Genomic DNA, 18,760 nt, shown 5'->3' with positions numbered 1-18,760 from the left:
CTAGCACAATTTGAGACTAATCGGGTCACGTGGCTAGGAGGAATAAATGAAAGTCTAAAAAAAAACATTGCCTTCAGCCAGTAGGTGGCGCTATGAGTTATTGAAATTTTTTTAATTTGTGTGTGTTCAGGCTTGAAGTGGCATCATGCACAAGACGTTTTGTGTGGATTGGTTAATGTACATTAGAGTTATAACAACTTGATTTTTCATAAAAATGATGCAAAATGGCCGCCACGCCACGTCAAGGTTCTTCGACGAAAACTCTAGCTTTTAATAATTTTTAATCACAAAGGTCTTAAGAGCATCCTGGCCAAGTTTGAAGTTGATCGCATTAATTCTCTAGGAGGAGTTCGTTAAAGTGCGAAGGCAGAAAAATGCAAAAAGTCCCAAAATCACAATTTTGCGGGTTTACTGTAGTGCCCCCTATTGGTTGAATGCAACAAAAGTCTCAGGGTATGTTACGGTATGCGATGTGCACATATGCTGAAAGTTTCGTGAATTTTCGACCAATGGTTGGGAAGTTATGTGAATTGATATTAAGCCACGCCCCTAAGAAGTTCATTGGTCCATATCTTTTCAACACAAATAGATATCAAAAAGCTTTTGATAAATCTGAGTGATCTACATCCACTAATGATCCACAGCAATTTTGGTAGCAATAGGAGCCAGCGTGTGGGAGGAGTTCGCAAAGATGTGTTTTACACTAAATTCAAGATGGCGGAAAATCTAAGTAGGCGGAGCTTAGGGGTCTGAGAGGCTTTTTTTTAGATCTAGCGGATTAGGACATGTGTGTTGATTTTCAAGTCAATCGGACAAACTGGCCGAGGGGCGTCGCCCGTCCGCTTTGTAGGGGGCGCTAGAGAGCCATTTTTTTACACACATTTATGGCACCTATATCAAACCCCAAGTTTCGCCAGACCTGGCAAGTATGCAAAATTTGGTGAGTTTTCATGCATGGCAAATACTCCAAATATGCAGCCAAAGTACAAAAATAAAAATCAGAATAAAAACGACCGAGAACCCCTACAATTTCAATAGGGCCTTCGCTGGCCCGACGTTGTCGGTGGCTCGGGCCCTAATAATTCTTACAATTTCAATAGGGCCTTCGCTGGCCCGACGTTGTCGGTGGCTCGGGCCCTAATAATTCTTACAATTTCAATAGGGCCTTCGCTGGCCCGACGTTGTCGGTGGCTCGGGCCCTAATTAAAACTGCGAGCAGTGATGAACGGGCCCTCGCCTCCCTTGCGCGTCGGGGCTTGCGGCGGACTCCGGCCTGCGCGTCGGAGAACGTCCGCGACCGCTGGACTGCGCGTCCGTGAGCGAGACGTCGTCGATCCCGCGTGGGACCGCCCGATGCCGGAAACGATGCTTTGCAGATAGTACTATGCTGAGGAAAAATGACACCGAAATCAAAATGGCCGACTTCTGGTAGGTTTTAGAGCACGGTGCCAAGAGACTTATTTTTAAGTCTCCGCAGGATACGTGCGCCTACCGAGTTTCGTACGTGTAGCTCAAACGTAGCGCCGGGGCTGCTCTTTTGAAATATTGTAGGGGGCGCTACAGAGGCAATTTAAAACGGACAAGGCCAAAAATCATACCACATATTTCTTCCGATCCCTTTGACACATGTGCAAAGTGCCATGAATTTTTGAGCATCCTAACCTACTATGCTATGGAAAAATGACACCAAAATCAAAATGGCCGACTTCGGTAGGTTTTAGAGCATGGTGCCAAGAGACTTATTTTTAAGTCTCAAGAGGATACATGTGCCCACCGAGTTTCGTACATGTAGCTCAAACGTAGCGCCGGGGCTGCTCTTTTGAAATATTGTAGGGGGCGCTACAGAGGCAATTTAAAACGGACAAGGCCAAAAATCATACCACATATTTCTTCCGATCCCTTTGACACATGTGCAAAGTGCCATGAATTTTTGAGCATCCTAACCTACCATGCTATGGAAAAATGACACCAAAATCAAAATGGCCGACTTCGGTAGGTTTTAGAGCATGGTGCCAAGAGACTTATTTTTAAGTCTCAAGAGGATACATGTGCCCACCGAGTTTCGTACATGTAGCTCAAACGTAGCGCCGGGGCTGCTCTTTTGAAATATTGTAGGGGGCGCTACAGAGGCAATTTAAAACGGACAAGGCCAAAAATCATATCACATATTTCTTCCGATGCCTTTGACACATGTGCAAAGTTTTATGAATTTCTGAGCATCCTAACCTATTGAACCATATTTCCTTCAGCCAGTAGGTGGCGCTATGAGTTTTTTTAATTTTTTCAAATCAGGTATGTTCAGGCTTGAAGTGGCATCATGCACAAGAAGTTTTGTGCAAATTGGATATTGTACCTTGGAGTTATAACAATTTCAATTTTGCATGGCGAACGATGCGTCGCCACGGCAACAGCGTTCAACAAAAACTCACAATACTTATGGCGATTCTTCATCAATGTCTTAAGGCCATCCTAGCACAATTTGAGACTAATCGGGTCACGTGGCTAGGAGGAATAAATGAAAGTCTAAAAAAAAACATTGCCTTCTGCCAGTAGGTGGCGCTATGAGTTATTGAAATTTTTTTAATTTGTGTGTGTTCATGCTTGAAGAGGCTTCATGCACAAGAAGTTTTGTGTGTATTGGTTAATGTACCTTAGAGTTATAACAACTTGATTTTTCATAAAAATGATGCAAAATGGCCGCCACGCCACGTCAAGGTTCTTCGATGAAAGCGCTAGCTTTTAATAATTTTTAATCACAAAGGTCTTAAGAGCACCCTGAACAAATATGAAGTCGATCGCATAAATGCTCTAGGAGGAGTTCGTTAAAATACGAAGGCTGCAAAATGCGAAAAGTGCCAAAAAACACAACTTTGCGGGTTTACTGAACCGCCCCCTATTGGTTGAATGCAACAAAAGTCTCAGGGTATGTTACGGTATGCGATGTGCACATATGCTGAAAGTTTCGTGAATTTTCGACAATGGGTTGAGAAGTTATGTGTATTGATATTAAGCCACGCCCCTAGGAAGTTCATTGGTCCATATCTTTTCAACGCAAATAGATATCAAAAAGCTTTTGATAATTCTGAGTGATCTACATCCACTAATGATCCACAGCAATTTTGGTAGCAATAGGAACCAGCGTGTAGGAGGAGTTCGCAAAGATGTGTTTTACACTAAATTCAAGATGGCGGAAAATCTAAGTAGGCGGAGCTTAGGGGTCTGAGAGGCTTTTTTTTAGATCTAGCGGATTAGGACATGTGTGTTGAATTTCAAGTCAATCGGAAAAACTGGCCGAGGGGCGTGGCCGGTCCGCTTTGTAGGGGGCGCTAGAGAGCCATTTTTTTACACACAAGTATGCAACCTTGCGCAGCAGAGTTTCTCCACCACACCTGAGAGGTGTCTAAATTTGCTGAGTTTTCATGCATGGCAAGTGCCCCTACTAGCTCATTCCCTACAAAAATAAGAATCAGAAGAATAAGAACCCCTAGAAACTCAATAGGGCCTTCGCCGGCCCGACGTTGTCGGCGGCTCGGGCCCTAATTAAAACTGCGAGCAGTGATGAACGGGCCCTCGCCTCCCTTGCGCGTCGGGGCTTGCGGCGGACTCCGGCCTGCGCGTCGGAGAACGTCCGCGACCGCTGGACTGCGCGTCCGCGAGCGAGACGTCGTCGATCCCGCGTGGGACCGCCCGATGCCGGAAACGATGCTTTGCAAATAGTACTATGCTGAGGAAAAATGACACCGAAATCAAAATGGCCGACTTCTGGTAGGTTTTAGAGCACGGTGCCAAGAGACTTATTTTTAAGTCTCCGCAGGATACGTGCGCCTACCGAGTTTCGTACGTGTAGCTCAAACGTAGCGCCGGGGCTGCTCTTTTGAAATATTGTAGGGGGCGCTACAGAGGCAATTTAAAACGGACAAGGCCAAAAATCATACCACATACTTCTTCCGATGCCTTTGACACATGTGCAAAGTGCCATGAATTTTTGAGCATCCTAACCTACTATGCTATGGAAAAATGACACCAAAATCAAAATGGCCGACTTCAGTAGGTTTTAGAGCATGGTGCCAAGAGACTTATTTTTAAGTCTCCACAGGATACGTGTGCCTACCAAGTTTCGTACATGTAGCTCAAACGTAGCGCCGGGGCTGCTCTTTTGAAATATTGTAGGGGGCGCTACAGAGGCAATTTAAAACGGACAAGGCCAAAAATCATACCACATACTTCTTCCGATGCCTTTGACACATGTGCAAAGTTCCATGAATTTTTGAGCATCCTAACCTACTGAACCATATTTACTTCAGCCAGTAGGTGGCGCTATGAGTTTTCTGAATTTTTTCAAATCAGGTATGTTCAGGCTTGAAGTGGCATCATGCACAAGAAGTTTTGTGCAAATTGGATAATGTACCTTGGAGTTATAACAACTTCAATTTTGCATGGCGAACGATGCGTCGCCACGGCAACAGCGTTCAACGAAAACTCACAATACTTATGGCAAATCTTCATCAATGTCTTAAGGCCATCCTAGCACAATTTGAGACTAATCGGGTCACGTGGCTAGGAGGAATAAATGAAAGTCTAAAAAAAAACATTGCCTTCAGCCAGTAGGTGGCGCTATGAGTTATTGAAATTTTTTTAATTTGTGTGTGTTCAGGCTTGAAGTGGCATCATGCACAAGAAGTTTTGTGTGGATTGGTTAATGTACATTAGAGTTATAACAACTTGATTTTTCATAAAAATGATGCAAAATGGCCGCCACGCCACGTAAAGGTTCTTCGACGAAAACTCTAGCTTTTAATAATTTTTAATCACAAAGGTCTTAAGAGCATCCTGGCCAAGTTTGAAGTTGATCGCATTAATTCTCTAGGAGGAGTTCGTTAAAGTGCGAAGGCAGAAAAATGCAAAAAGTCCCAAAATGACAACTTTGCGGGTTTACTGTAGCGCCCCCTATTGGTTGAATGCAACAAAAGTCTCAGGGTATGTTACGGTATGCGATGTGCACATATGCTGAAAGTTTCGTGAATTTTCGACCAATGGTTGGGAAGTTATGTGAATTGATATTAAGCCACGCCCCTAAGAAGTTCATTGGTCCATATCTTTTCAACACAAATAGATATCAAAAAGCTTTTGATAAATCTGAGTGATCTACATCCACTAATGATCCACAGCAATTTTGGTAGCAATAGGAGCCAGCGTGTGGGAGGAGTTCGCAAAGATGTGTTTTACACTAAATTCAAGATGGCGGAAAATCTAAGTAGGCGGAGCTTAGGGGTCTGAGAGGCTTTTTTTTAGATCTAGCGGATTAGGACATGTGTGTTGATTTTCAAGTCAATCGGACAAACTGGCCGAGGGGCGTCGCCCGTCCGCTTTGTAGGGGGCGCTAGAGAGCCATTTTTTTACACACATTTATGGCACCTATATCAAACCCCAAGTTTCGCCAGACCTGGCAAGTATGCAAAATTTGGTGAGTTTTCATGCATGGCAAATACTCCAAATATGCAGCCAAAGTACAAAAATAAAAATCAGAATAAAAACGACCGAGAACCCCTACAATTTCAATAGGGCCTTCGCTGGCCCGACGTTGTCGGTGGCTCGGGCCCTAATTAAAGCTGCGAGCAGCGATGAACGGGCCCTCGCCTCCCTTGCGCGTCGGGGCTTGCGGCGGACTCCGGCCTGCGCGTCGGAGAACGTCCGCGACCGCTGGACTGCGGGTCTGCGAGCGAGACGTCGTCGATCCCGCGTGGGACCGCCCGATGCTGGAAACGATGCTTTGCAGATAGTACTATGCTGAGGAAAAATGACACCGAAATCAAAATGGCCGACTTCTGGTAGGTTTTACAGCATGGTGCCATGAGACTTATATTTAAGTCTCCACAGGATACGCGCGCCTACCGAGTTTCGTACGTGTAGCTCAAACGTAGCGCCGGGGTTGCTCTTTTGAAATATTGTAGGGGGCGCTACAGAGGCAATTTAAAACGCACAAGGCCAAAAATCATACCACATATTTCTTCCGATGCCTTTGACACATGTGCAAAGTGCCATGAATTTTTGAGCATCATCACCTACTATGCTATGGAAAAATGACACCAAAATCAAAATGGCCGACTTCGGTAGGTTTTAGAGCATGGTGCCAAGAGACTTATTTTTAAGTCTCCACAGGATACGTGTGCCTACCAAGTTTCGTACGTGTAGCTCAAACGTAGCGCCGGGGCTGCTCTTTTGAAATATTGTAGGGGGCGCTACAGAGGCAATTTAAAACGGATAAGGCCAAAAATCATTCCATATATTTCTTCCGATGCCTTTGACACTTGTGCAAAGTACCATGATTTTTTGAGCATCCTAACCTACTGAAACAAATTTCCTTTAGCCAGTAGGTGGCGCTATGAGTTTTTTGAATTTTTTCAAATCGGGTATGTTCAAGCTTGAAGTGGCATCATGCACAAGAAGTTTTGTGCAAATTGGATAATGTACCTTTGAGTTATAACAACTTCAATTTTGCATGGCGAACGATGCGTCGCCACGGCAACAGCGTTCAACGAAAACACACAATACTTATGATGGCTCTTCATCAATGTCCTAAGACTATCCTTACTGATTTTGAGACTAATCGGGTCATCTGGCTAGGAGGAATAAAGAAACGTATAAAATATGACATTTCCTTCAGCCAGTAGGTGGCGCTATGAGTTATTTCATTTTTTTCAATTTAAGTATGTTCAGGCTTGAAGTGGCATCATGCACAAGAAGTTTTGTGTGGATTGGATTATGTACCTTGGAGTTATAACAACTTGATTTTTCAGAAAAATGATGCAAAATGGCCGCCACGCCACGTCAAGGTTCTTCGACGAAAGCGCTAGCTTTTAATAATTTTTAATCACAAAGGTCTTAAGAGCACCCTGAACAAATATGAAGTCGATCGCATAAATGCTCTAGGAGGAGTTCGTTAAAATACGAAGGCTGCAAAATGCGAAAAGTGCCAAAAAACACAACTTTGCGGGTTTACTGTAGCGCCCCCTATTGGTTGAATGCAACAAAAATCTCAGGGTATGTTGCGGTATGCGATGTGCACATATGCTGAAAGTTTCGTGAATTTTCGACAATGGGTTGAGAAGTTATGTGAATTGATATTAAGCCACGCCCCTAAGAAGTTCATTGGTCCATATCTTCTCAACGCAAATAGATATCAAAAAGCTTTTGATAAATCTGAGTGATCTACATCCAATAATGATCCACAGAAAATTTGGTAGCAATCGGAGCCAGCGTGTGGGAGGAGTTCGCAAAGATGTGTTTTACACTAAATTCAAGATGGCGGAAAATTTTTCCAGGCGCAGTTTCGGGGTCTGAGAGGCTTTTTTTTAGATCTAGCGGATTCGGACATGTGTGTCGAATTTCAAGTCAATCGGACAAACTGGCCGAGGGGCGTGGCCGGCCCGCCTTGTAGGGGGCGCTAGAGAGCCATTTTTTTACACACAAGTATGCAACCTTGCGCAGCAGAGTTTCTCCACCAGACCTGAGAGGTGTGCAAATTTGGTGAGTTTTCATGCATGGCAAGTGCCCCTACTAGCTCATTCCCCACAAATATAAGAATCATAATAATAAGAACCCTTAGAAACTCAATAGGGCCTTCGCCGGCCCGACGTTGTCGGCGGCTCGGGCCCTAATAATAATCCCTAGAAACTCAATAGGGCCTTCGCTGGCCCGACGTTGTCGGTGGCTCGGGCCCTAATAACGCCTACAATTTCAATAGGGCCTTCGCCGGCCCGACGTTGTCGGCGGCTCGGGCCCTAAAAAGGTGGTGCGGCATGAATGCTTCTGTACCCAGAATGTGCCAACGATGTGATTTACAATGGCGGAGCAGCATCCCACTGGCTACAGAGGTTAGTAGTTACAGAGTGATTACAGCAGAAGAGTTAAATATACAAAGTCCCCCAACTGTGAATTCAAGCAAAACCCAGGTCTTCAAAAAGAAGTGGCCAACTGTAAAAAAGCTGAAAAAAAGAAAATAAATTAAGAAATGTGGTGCTGCAATAAGCTACGTGAAGGTTTTGAGTGTGAAAATTCAGAAATGGTTAGGCGCTGCGCTCGCTCTAACAATACTAATTAATTGGAATGGCATCGGAACAAAAGCACTGTGCTTGCTGTTTGGAATGACGTTTTTCTCTGCTCCAGATTAAGCACACAATGAAGCAGTTGTGGAGCTTTCCCTGATCAATACTAATTGAAACAGGAAGATGTAGAAGTTGTCCCTGATGCATTTCTATGGACCTATTGTTCAGCCGCGTCGAAGACAGTCCTGCCTCTTAAATGATTTAAAGTGCAACTACATGTGTATTCATTACAAGACAAAATGTCTCTCACACAGCTAGACTCTTTCTGTGGCTGGAACAAAAAAAATGGAAGCAAACATGATATTTTTTTTAAACAACTCCCCTGTGGGGAGGAAGCCAAAGAAGCTCTGAAAGCTGGCGGTTGAAAAAGTATGGCTTCTTCCTCCGCTCCTACGTCAGTGTTCTGCCATGTGCTGAAACTTTAAAGACGTTTTCAGCCATTGTTAAACTCAGAGGACCCACGGCAACCTTCTGAACTATTGATAGCTAAGACTTAAAGAAGGGAAGAGGCTTCCAAACACCCAGTCAAAGTGCATTTTAACAAAACCACTCTGCAAGCCCGGGAAGTTACTTTGCAATGCAATACAGATAGAGCGGGGCTGCGGCTCTGCACAAGGACACCGAGAGGACAGAGGGCACTTAGCTGTTAGCAGTCTTGTGCTGACAGTCCAAGGTCCAGAATAAAATAAAAAACAATAAATAGCAATCCTATTTGTACTGAAATACACAAAACAACCCTAGGCCACCCTGCACTCCGTATATCCATCCAGGGACAGGCAAAACTCCCAGGGAAGGCTCTCATGCAACTTTTAAGTGAGATAAATAAGTAAACAGGCCACTTTTTTTTCTTCGTATTTTCATTTTCCATATAAGGTGCAAAAAGAGCTGAGGAACGACATGTGAGATAATGCTGCAGCTGAGCGGTCGCAGGCAGCATCTATATCCTTCTAGTGTTCACTGAAAGCGCCCGGCGATCTGACGACAGACATGATGGAAGACGAACTTTACTTCCTGGGGAAAAAAAAAAATGGGGCCTTCTTTTCTGGGAAAAGATGAAGCAAAAAAACATTCTTCTTTTTAAGACATTGCTCAGAATCCCTGATGTGTAAACTGATCCTTCTGTAATGCTGCTCTCTGTCATCACCACTTCATCCAGATGTTTTCCACTATCCCACGTAATTTACACCGGAATAGGATCATCTTGCTGACATAACAAATGTTGAAATCAATTATGTTGTTCAGCGTGTGAAATTGGCTGAGTGAGCTATCTTTATTTGAAATATATATATATATATATATATATAGCATGACGAATTGATGAAACTGGTGCTTAATATTGAATGCGTTGCTTCGGAAATTATATCTATTTGTATTACTTATAAATTACAATTAGTCAGCATTTTAATGTTGCAGGTGGTCGAGGTGGAGCTCATGTTAACTACTGTACTTTGTATAAGTTATTATCTAGTTAAAACATTAACAATGTCACATTTTACAAAGTCACTATAGGTTTTTGTCAGATAAATGTAGTGGAGGAAAAAGTACAATGTTTGTCTGAAATGAAGCGAAGTAGAAGCATTATGAAATGGAAATATTGTGCTGTACTTGCATAACTGCACCTAGTAACTTTCCACCACTCCGTTGCATGCATGGCTTTGTGTTGAATGGACTATGTAAATCACGTTTAATTGAAAGATCCTTGGCTGAGTGTGTGTGCTTGACAATCGTCCAGACGCAGAGTGCCGTCTGTCTGCGGATGGACATGTCTCACCGCTTAAGGGGCAGAGCTCACGCCGGCCACTGGAGGCCAAGCGAGGCAGTGATGCGGTAAATGCTGCAGTGTCTGTGTCTGTGTGTGTGTGTGTGTGTGGGCCTGATCATCCCCAGGCCTGGTTCAGGTAATGTAGCGGAGAGGAGAGTAAGCCGCCTTGACACACACACGCCTGGATCACAGAGGCTAGCAGGATGCCGCAGGGTACAGATTGTGTGTGTGTGATGTGTGTGTGTGTGTGTGTGTGAAGCAGGTGTGTGTGTCAGTGGGTTCTGGTCGTCTCTGGGATTTTCCTATATGTCATCTGTATGTCTGAAAACCTGAAAACTGTGAAGAATGTCTTAAAAATCAGTTTGACCTCACACAACGCGCTCCACTGAGCACTCAGAGTAACAGCGTTAGCCAAACAGCTCGACGGCTCAATCGGATGAAATGACAACAGTGTCTGCTCACGTTGAGTCACAGGTAGCCTCCCAACTCTGCTTCATCTCACCCCGACTTCTTGGCATCTCAGCATTCATTAGTCGGCCATTTGCCTCGGTCAGCATCGTATTTAAAAGGGTTAAAGACTGAGGGCCACATTTCTTTCAGATGCATTCTGCACTGGGGATGCACCGATCCAACTTTTTCAGTCTGGATACCGATAGCGATACCTGGGTGTCGGCCGATACAAAGTACTGATTAGATACAGTCTTTAATTGACAAACCTCACTGTGTTAAAGTGACTGCATCATTCTTTTGTGTTTAAGGCAACATCAGGGTTGACTTAAAAACTGCTTTCCTAACTTGTAACATGCAACAAATAATTACATGAATATAAATGTACTGAATAATAAATTGTACAAAAGCAACTTGGTAAAAATATTTACAAGTTGACAGCAATTACAGTTTAAGTGTTAACCTTTTAAATGCAGCAACAAATAGGTCTTAAACAGGAATTAAAATGCCAGTATTTAATGTAAATAGTATACAATTTGCTTTGTTGCTTCCTTGCCAAGAGCAAATATGTAAATATGAACCTACAGTCAGCAGCCTAGTTAGCTTAGCTTAGCATAAAGCCTGTTACCAGCTAGCCTGGCTCTGTGTGAAGGTACCACAGCGTGCAAACTAGAACCGCTCGAGCTTTCCAATTAGAGGTGCTCCAATCCCATTTATTCCTTCCCGATTCCGATACATGAACTTGCCGATACCACATCCATACGTGTATATTTGAATGATTTTCATTGTTGTATTGCCTGGCTCCAGTTAAGCCCTTTGTGAAATATAACCAAATACATAGAGAGAATCATTAATGCCATAGAAGTTTGACAGAATTTCCGGTGTAGAATATTACCAAATTTCTAGCTCTGGCTAACATCTAACTCGCCGCAAGTACCTATGTGAGCTAATCTCCCCTCTGGCTCATCTCATGCTGCACATGTGCAGTACCGATCGAGGCAGATCGCACTGATCGGGTAGCGAGTGACATGCGTCGCTCCCTTAGCTGATAAATGATAAGCTAACGTGATATCGTATCAGTGCATAGACTCAATACGCAATCCTGAATTTTAGGCCCGATTGTAAACAACAACAAACAACTCTACCTCTATTAAACAAGTTATATCATGTGTGATTCATTTATACAAAAATGTAATAAAGCGACAAGCTGTGCTTTTATGGATGGTTATGTGCTTGTGTCGTTGAAGTAACTTCCTCCTAACTTTGCCACCAAAAGCCATACAGCTCTGCAGATGTGCATTACAAAGAAAGTTTTAGGAGGGAATTTTTACTGTATTGATTCTACATACAAAAAGAAAAGTCAAAGAATATCAAGTTTCTTGTTTCAGAAAAGCATATACATCTTTGAACTACTAATGAATAACTACCAGTGTCCTGCTTTCCTAAAATAAATGCCACTCAATGATGTCTCCTCCATCATTTGTCACTCTCTACCTTCGCTGCCTTTGTTTGTTCATTGTATATTTTCAGCCTAAACTCTGCAGTGACACGTAGCCAAAAATAGCGCCAGCATCATCTGCTCCTTATATAAACACACAGCAGCTGCCAACAACTGTTGTGGATGAGCCCCAGAAATACCCAGAATGCAGCACAATGTGGCATTAATTCCTGAGCCCTATTGGGATCCCCAAAATTAGTTCAAAATGGTTTTATTTCCAAAATTCAGACCGGGGATGAGTTACTGTATTGTTACGGTGACAAAAAGTATTTAACAGCGAAGTCAAAAGATCAGTCAGGTTTCTGTTTTTTCGTGTTTTATTATCTTATTGTGTTTTTTTACCCCCAGATTTCGTAATAAGTGTTCATCCAAACTAGAGAAATGCTAAAAATCACTTTTTTTTCCCGCTTTTGCAAAACTCTGAAAAAAAGACGGAGCAACGAATAGATCTTAACACAAAATGCCACGAACTCTGCTTTTTTTAAGGAGATCTCTGCTTTTTCTAAGACAGCGAAGGTGACAAAATGATATACACTTTGTTGTATATTGGCTGCACTTTCTGCAGCAGGGGTTAGGGTCATTTTCTACCAGAACATAATAAAAGATGACAGGGGAGCATGATATGCATTACTGACATGCTGAGTGTCTTTTTCTAAAGACGCATTATTGATTCCCTTCTGACAAAAATCTGTGTGAAAGACACTTCAAACCCACTGGTGTGATTCACTGTAAAAAATAAGACCGCTGCTTACACGGCAAGATGCTTTGGCTTGGAGGCAAGTTGACAACATATTGATCAGAGCAACAGGTTATCTACAGTGCGAATCCATTTTCGTGCGCACACGCGAACACATGCAGACAGGTGAAGCACCTTTCATAAAACCACAATTACAACCACATAAACGGAGCGGGAGTATATCAGTCAGAGCGGTAAATGCGGGGCAGCCAGTGGACAGACCTGGCGGCGGGCCTTGAAATTCTAGCAAATCAATTGAATGTAGCTCACAAACACACACACACACACACACACACACAGGCACGCACACAAACACACACACACACACCCTCCAGCCACATAAAAAAAAGAAAAGAAAAGAAAGAAAGAAAACCACCCAAAAACAGAGTTTTTATTGGATGCTCAGAAACGGTCGGTGATCAAACTCAAACAGCCAAAAGAGCCACAGTGATTTAGTGGAGCGAAAATCCATTATGGCTCCAACCAAAGGTAATGACTTCTTCAGGCCTTCCAGCTGATTCTCCAGAACAAGCGTGGGAGGGGAAAACACACACACACACACACACACACACACACACACACACACACACATACACTGGACAAATCAGGCTCTTGTAAAGGACAGTGTGACGTCCTGAAAGAGTCCATGCTGACAATCACCTGCTTTATACCTTCAATCACTCACAGTGACAGTGGAGAGAACAGCACACCATCTCTGTGGTTTTAGCATGCTTTCAGCTCAGGAGAGTGTGCGCCCTCTGGCTAGCTCACGGCCGCTACTCTGAACCGCTCACACGTGGTGGTTACAGGCGATAACATCCCCCACCGACGCCTACATTCTGGAAGCGTAGCGCTCACCCCTCTGTCAGCACTGTTGCCATTGTCTGCGCTGTTGGAACCACTTTGTGCGAGTGCAGGTCATGGGGAATGTTGGAGTGACTGTACGTTAAAGACGGCTGCTAGCAACCGTTAGCCGAATCAGCCGTCGCTGTGTTGAGAGTCGTGTGGTGGCAGAATTTTGAATTCAGCACGATTAATCATTACATGAAGACATGAAGCTAGACATTATGGCAACAGTTGAACAGGGCAGAAGCACACCATGCTGCAATATATGCTCCACATAACACTGACCTTACTGTAACAAGTGGAGAAAAAGAAATCATCAATAGTGATAATAGCTCAAACTGGAGGTATACTCAACCTTTTTCTTGCACCATCATAGCAATTCATAAAACTAGTTGTTACCTTGAACAAGGCAGCTGAGCACAAATGACTGGGGAAATAATTTGAGCAGAGTAAAAAAAATGTATTAAAAAAAGCTTTCTCTGTCTCTTGACAGAAAATGTTGAGGTGCCCTTGAGCAAAGCGGGCAATCTTAACACATTGTACGAAGCAGCAAGTGTGTCAGGAGAGCCTTTGTGGCGCTCGGTGAGATGGCCGGGCGACGCAATTTTATAAATGACGCCCTGCAGTGTCCAAGAGAACTTTGAACCTTGCCATCAAGGAGATAGATTACGCTCCTCATCGCTCCACAGACGAGAGTACTGAAAATGCATTTGAAGCACCTTTTTGCAGAAGAGTTGAAATAACTCCCCAGGTAACACCGGGCGCTCCGAGCATTAAAAACATGCTACGCTCCAAACGCTGCCGGCAACACGAAGCAGAGCCTCCTTGTAGTCGAATGCAAGTGTAAAAATAAGGCAGTGCTGAATTGCAGGTTCAAGGTTGGTTGAGTTTTACATGGCTTTTACATGGTTATGAATGGATATCATAAATATCAAACTACTCTATTGTGTGTAAAACACATTGTCATCTACCGTATATCGAAGTAAGACAGTTACCGCATCATTAGCAAGCAGCTGTGGCAATGTGTGTGTAGTCTCACTGTACACACCCACACAAAGGGTGAAACTGCCATCATGCACTCGACGTGATCTCTTCTTCCCGACATCTTTTATTCCTTATCAGGAATTGACACTATTGTTTTCTCGGCATCAAACTATAGTGTGTTAGCGCGGCTTAAATTCATATGACTTGTCTGTAAAGCTTCATTAACATCCTTGATTAGAGCGAGCTTTAGGGCCAATGCAATAATTGCCACCCCCTAAATAATTACAGCGGAGAGTTCTTTACCGAGGTAACGAACTCTAATCCTGTAAAGTAGGTAATTAAGGGGTGGCAGCAGCTAATGCTACTTTACGCCATGCTTACGGTATGAAATGAGGAACACGCATGGTTTGAGGCGTCGAGGTCACGGCGGCACGCCATTAGAACATCGTGTGAATGAAGATTTTAAAAAAGTGAATAATGCTAGGAATTGACGGGAAGGAGCAATGAGTCGATATAAACAGAACCAGAAGAAATGTGTACATTTAGGATCATAAGCTGGAATCCACACACAGGTAATACCCCCCCCCCCCCCCCCCCCCAAACACCAAACACGAGCAAATGCCACCACTCGGCCTGCCAACTGATAAAACACTTGAGACTGAACCACAGGACCTGAGCCGCTACTGGCGTCTCTCTGCTCTCCCTGTTCTTAAATCAGCACCACGGCGGCTTTTTGCCTCTTCCACGATGCCAACGCCGGAGAGACGAGCAAAAACCTGGAGCTGACACAAAATGAAAGCTCAGCATGGACAAAAAACATGTTTGATCCTATTTCATTTCTCAGCGTGATCGACAGCGCCGGGTCCGCTAATTAATTCAGGATCTCTTCCGCGATCGCTCTACATAGCAGGGTGCTTGCAAATGTACAGCATTGAGCAGGACTCCCGATGCATACAGCAAGACAAGACTCCAGTGTAATAGTCCCATCCATTTTTTTTAAACAAGTCCTCTTGGGGATGTGACTAAAGTGCAGTGATTCTGTAAAGTGCAGTAAAAGTAGGACTCCTACAGTAGCTGCAGATGTACATTTTCTGATGAACAAAGGTTCTGAACATTAGCCGTTCGAATGGATTTTGCTGCACAATGATGCAACTGGCAGAAAGGCCAGAAAAAAACAAAGCTATCTGCCTGTCTGCCTATTCGTGTAGACTTACCTTTCATACCGAATTTGGAGCGCCGGCCGTATTTGTTGATGAGAACAAAAAGGACGAGCAGGAGGACGCAAGCGAAGCCCGCCAAACCCACGGCGATGGAAACCTGAGAGGAAGGAAAAACGCTGCGTCAGACTGTGTTCACGTCGTAATCCTCTCCAGATTTCTGATCACCTTCAACACGGCAAATCGTTGTTTAATCCACTAGATTGTGACGACTGCTTTCTCATAGATTACAGCAGTCTGGGGGAAGAAAAAAAACCTCAATACCTGTCTTGGCTGCGATGTATTCCAGTTGACAGAATATAATTTCAATATAATCCTTGTGTACAGCAAGACTTACTCTCAGAGCAGCTTGAAAATAAAACTGCAGTAGCTACTTTAAAGCTGTCTCATCATCATCATCATTACAATAATTTATTCTGAGCAAATTTCAGAAACTTTACTAATTTGTGTAAGCAATGAATAAATACCGAACACACCTTTTTTTGGTTTACGCAAGACAGTTTGCTTCTCATCATAACCAACAGGATTAAATGTTCTCATATTTAATGTACTGTTTATTAATCTAATAAACAGTTGTTTTCTTATCAAAAAGGAAATTAATCTAAAACTTAAGATTTAAACTGCGTTAATGAAATTCATTTTACTTGCTTTTCCCGCTATGACAAGTCAAAATATCTGATATGAAAACGGCAAGCCTGTCCAGCTTTGGATTTCTTCATGTATTTAATTAAGGGGTGTACGTGGGGCTGTGTTGAGAAAAAACCTTGTAACAGCAAAAACACATGAGCAAAGGTATAAGGAATTTATTTAAAAGTGTGTTTAACGTAAGCTTCAACTATTAGCATGCCCAGCTAACTAGCTTACATGAGTAAGCGGCCATTATCGGTGTCATTATTCCACCTGCTAGCACATGGCAAAATGTCGGCCATTAAAAAAGCCCATTAACATCGTCAGTGTTAGCATCTCTTTTTATCTACTGGACAACAGTGGTTGCTGGTTTAAAAAAACTCTACAGAGTACATCATCAACATTATTATTGTCCAAACATACAGCTCGGAAAAGAACATGATGTAACATCTATTGGTGTATTGTAGGCTTTGTGCCTTGGCGCTGCATGTCAACACACAGAACAAACCCCCTCCAAGGGTCGTCTGACAAAAGCGGTTAAGATTCGTGTCGAGACGCGCAGCAGCTCCCCTGAGTCCGGGGGCAACGTCTTTAGCAGCTGTTTCATCAACATCATTAGGGAGAAAACTCACCCCGAAAGTGTCTTCATCTGGTCGGCCAGAATCACCACCTGACGGCGTCGAAGGAACTGAAACACAGAAACACGCAAAGCAGGCATCAGTGGCTGAGAATAAAACTTGAATGGCTGTGGTTTACTCCAACAGTTACAATAAATACATAAACTGAGTTTCACACTTTCTGTGAGATTTCTTATGGCAGCATGCACAGTGGATGCACTAGAATAAGTCTTTTTTTCTGTTTAATATCCACTGTATGAACCTGTTGATGCACCTATTATCACAATAAATAAGTTCAAGCAGCCTAACTGGCCCGAATGAGAAGACCCGATGTGCTCTCTATTGTATATAATTGATTGCATATTTTCTGAATCTCTACGAGGTCAAATGGTTTTTATGATAACTCGCATTGCCAATTGAAAACAATTTGTTGTGCTTTCCTCATTCGCTTATAAACTCTTGAAAATAAGAACGCTTGCTGTCAAGACTACGTTGAATACATGTAGGAGGTGGATTGATGTAAATAGGAAGAAGCTTACGTCTGTCATGCGTGATAAAAACTTGAGACTATATGGGAAAAAGTGTTGATGAACAATTAGGGATGACCCCGATTGCTCAGCTATCGATTATTAATTTATATTGTTTTTTTTGACAAATAAGAGATGACAATATAGATGACAAACAAACAAACAAAGTAGAAGGAAAACAATATAGATTTTGACAGTTTACTCTGTCTTCGGGACGGTTCAAATCATTTTTTGGGGCGGTGTTGAATAAAGTTAGTCTGGATCCTTGTATACCAGCTGCTATAAAAAAAAAAAAGATTGGTTTCGGGCCGATATGGATCATTGACGATCTGCAATCATATCGACGTCAGAAAAAAATTGGTAATGGCATTTCTATGAACAATTCATTTTTATATGAACAACCTTAAATGCACTCCTAAGTCTGACACCACAAGGTGCCTGTCAAAGCCTGACATTTGATACCCAGAGCTTTAGCCAGACCCAAGCCTCAGGTGAAAGAAACAGAAAAGACATTATCATTTTTGACATTGTTGTTTTGCACCAATGCATGCTCATGCTTGTACACAGACAGTACATACAATTATACACGCATAAAAACAGAAAAGGAGTTATATACATAAAGCCAAGAGCAACAAATGTTAAATTATGTCCTACTAAATAAGCTGACAAATTCAAACTCAAAAGTCTAGCACACATTTTCAGACCGAACTGGATCCTGCTGGACTCAGTCCACAGACTACATATTAGTGTCTCAAAATAATCTTCAAGATGTCAAAATGCTACGTGTCACACCTCTACAAACGGGAGTTTCTGCAAACGGCAGAGTTCTGGGGAGTGTAGGGGGAAAAGGACAGAGACAGAGCCATGAAACAAAATGAAACGGTGTCAGGGAAACTCCAGTCCGAGGCCTCCAGCCAGGACATCAGAGAGTAATTGTGGGCAAATTAATGGCCGCATGGTAGACTGGCTGCCACTGGCTCAGACACACACATAACAGTAAAGTGCATTGCTCTGCGTCTGAGTGTGTGAGTGTGAGCCCTGACTGCCATCTATCTGTCCCTTCTTCCCAGCCTTCATCCCTCTCTCCTCTCCTCCCCCTGCCCTCCTCCTCACTGCTCAGCATTATTAGTATCAACTGGCCTGTCACTCTCCCTTCTACGGCTGAGCTTCCTCACACACCGCTGCTTTAATGTTTCACACTCTTATCACCCAAACGCCTCTCTCTCACCTGCCTCACTGCGTGGGTGTGTGTGTATGTGTGGCACCGTGAAGTCCTCGCCTGCCCTAAATGCAGCTCGTCGGCGCCCATCCGTTTCCGTCGCCGGCCACGCTGCTTTATAATCCACGGCTGATTAGAAGGAATGGCCCTTCATATGGAGATGGAAGAAGACTCT

The 18,760-nt window shown here is 43.3% G+C and overlaps 1 protein-coding gene across 1 annotated transcript in view; it reads right to left on the bottom strand.

The window, feature by feature from the left end:
* ntrk3b (neurotrophic tyrosine kinase, receptor, type 3b) overlaps window positions 1-18,760 on the bottom strand; it is a gene marked incomplete at both ends in the record, with an annotated part of 193,860 nt that overhangs the window by 80,907 nt on the left and 94,193 nt on the right. Inside the window, 2 exons of the mRNA XM_079165495.1 lie at window positions 15,593-15,695; window positions 16,855-16,910. Of these exons, the coding sequence (XP_079021621.1) occupies window positions 15,593-15,695; window positions 16,855-16,910 (159 nt within the window). The remainder of the gene's footprint in view (window positions 1-15,592; window positions 15,696-16,854; window positions 16,911-18,760) is intronic.

Source organism: Pholis gunnellus, assembly GCF_910591455.1.
Source record: "Pholis gunnellus genome assembly, chromosome: 1".
Lineage (NCBI taxonomy): Eukaryota > Metazoa > Chordata > Actinopteri > Perciformes > Pholidae > Pholis > Pholis gunnellus.
This window is presented reverse-complemented; position numbering and strand designations above follow the sequence as displayed.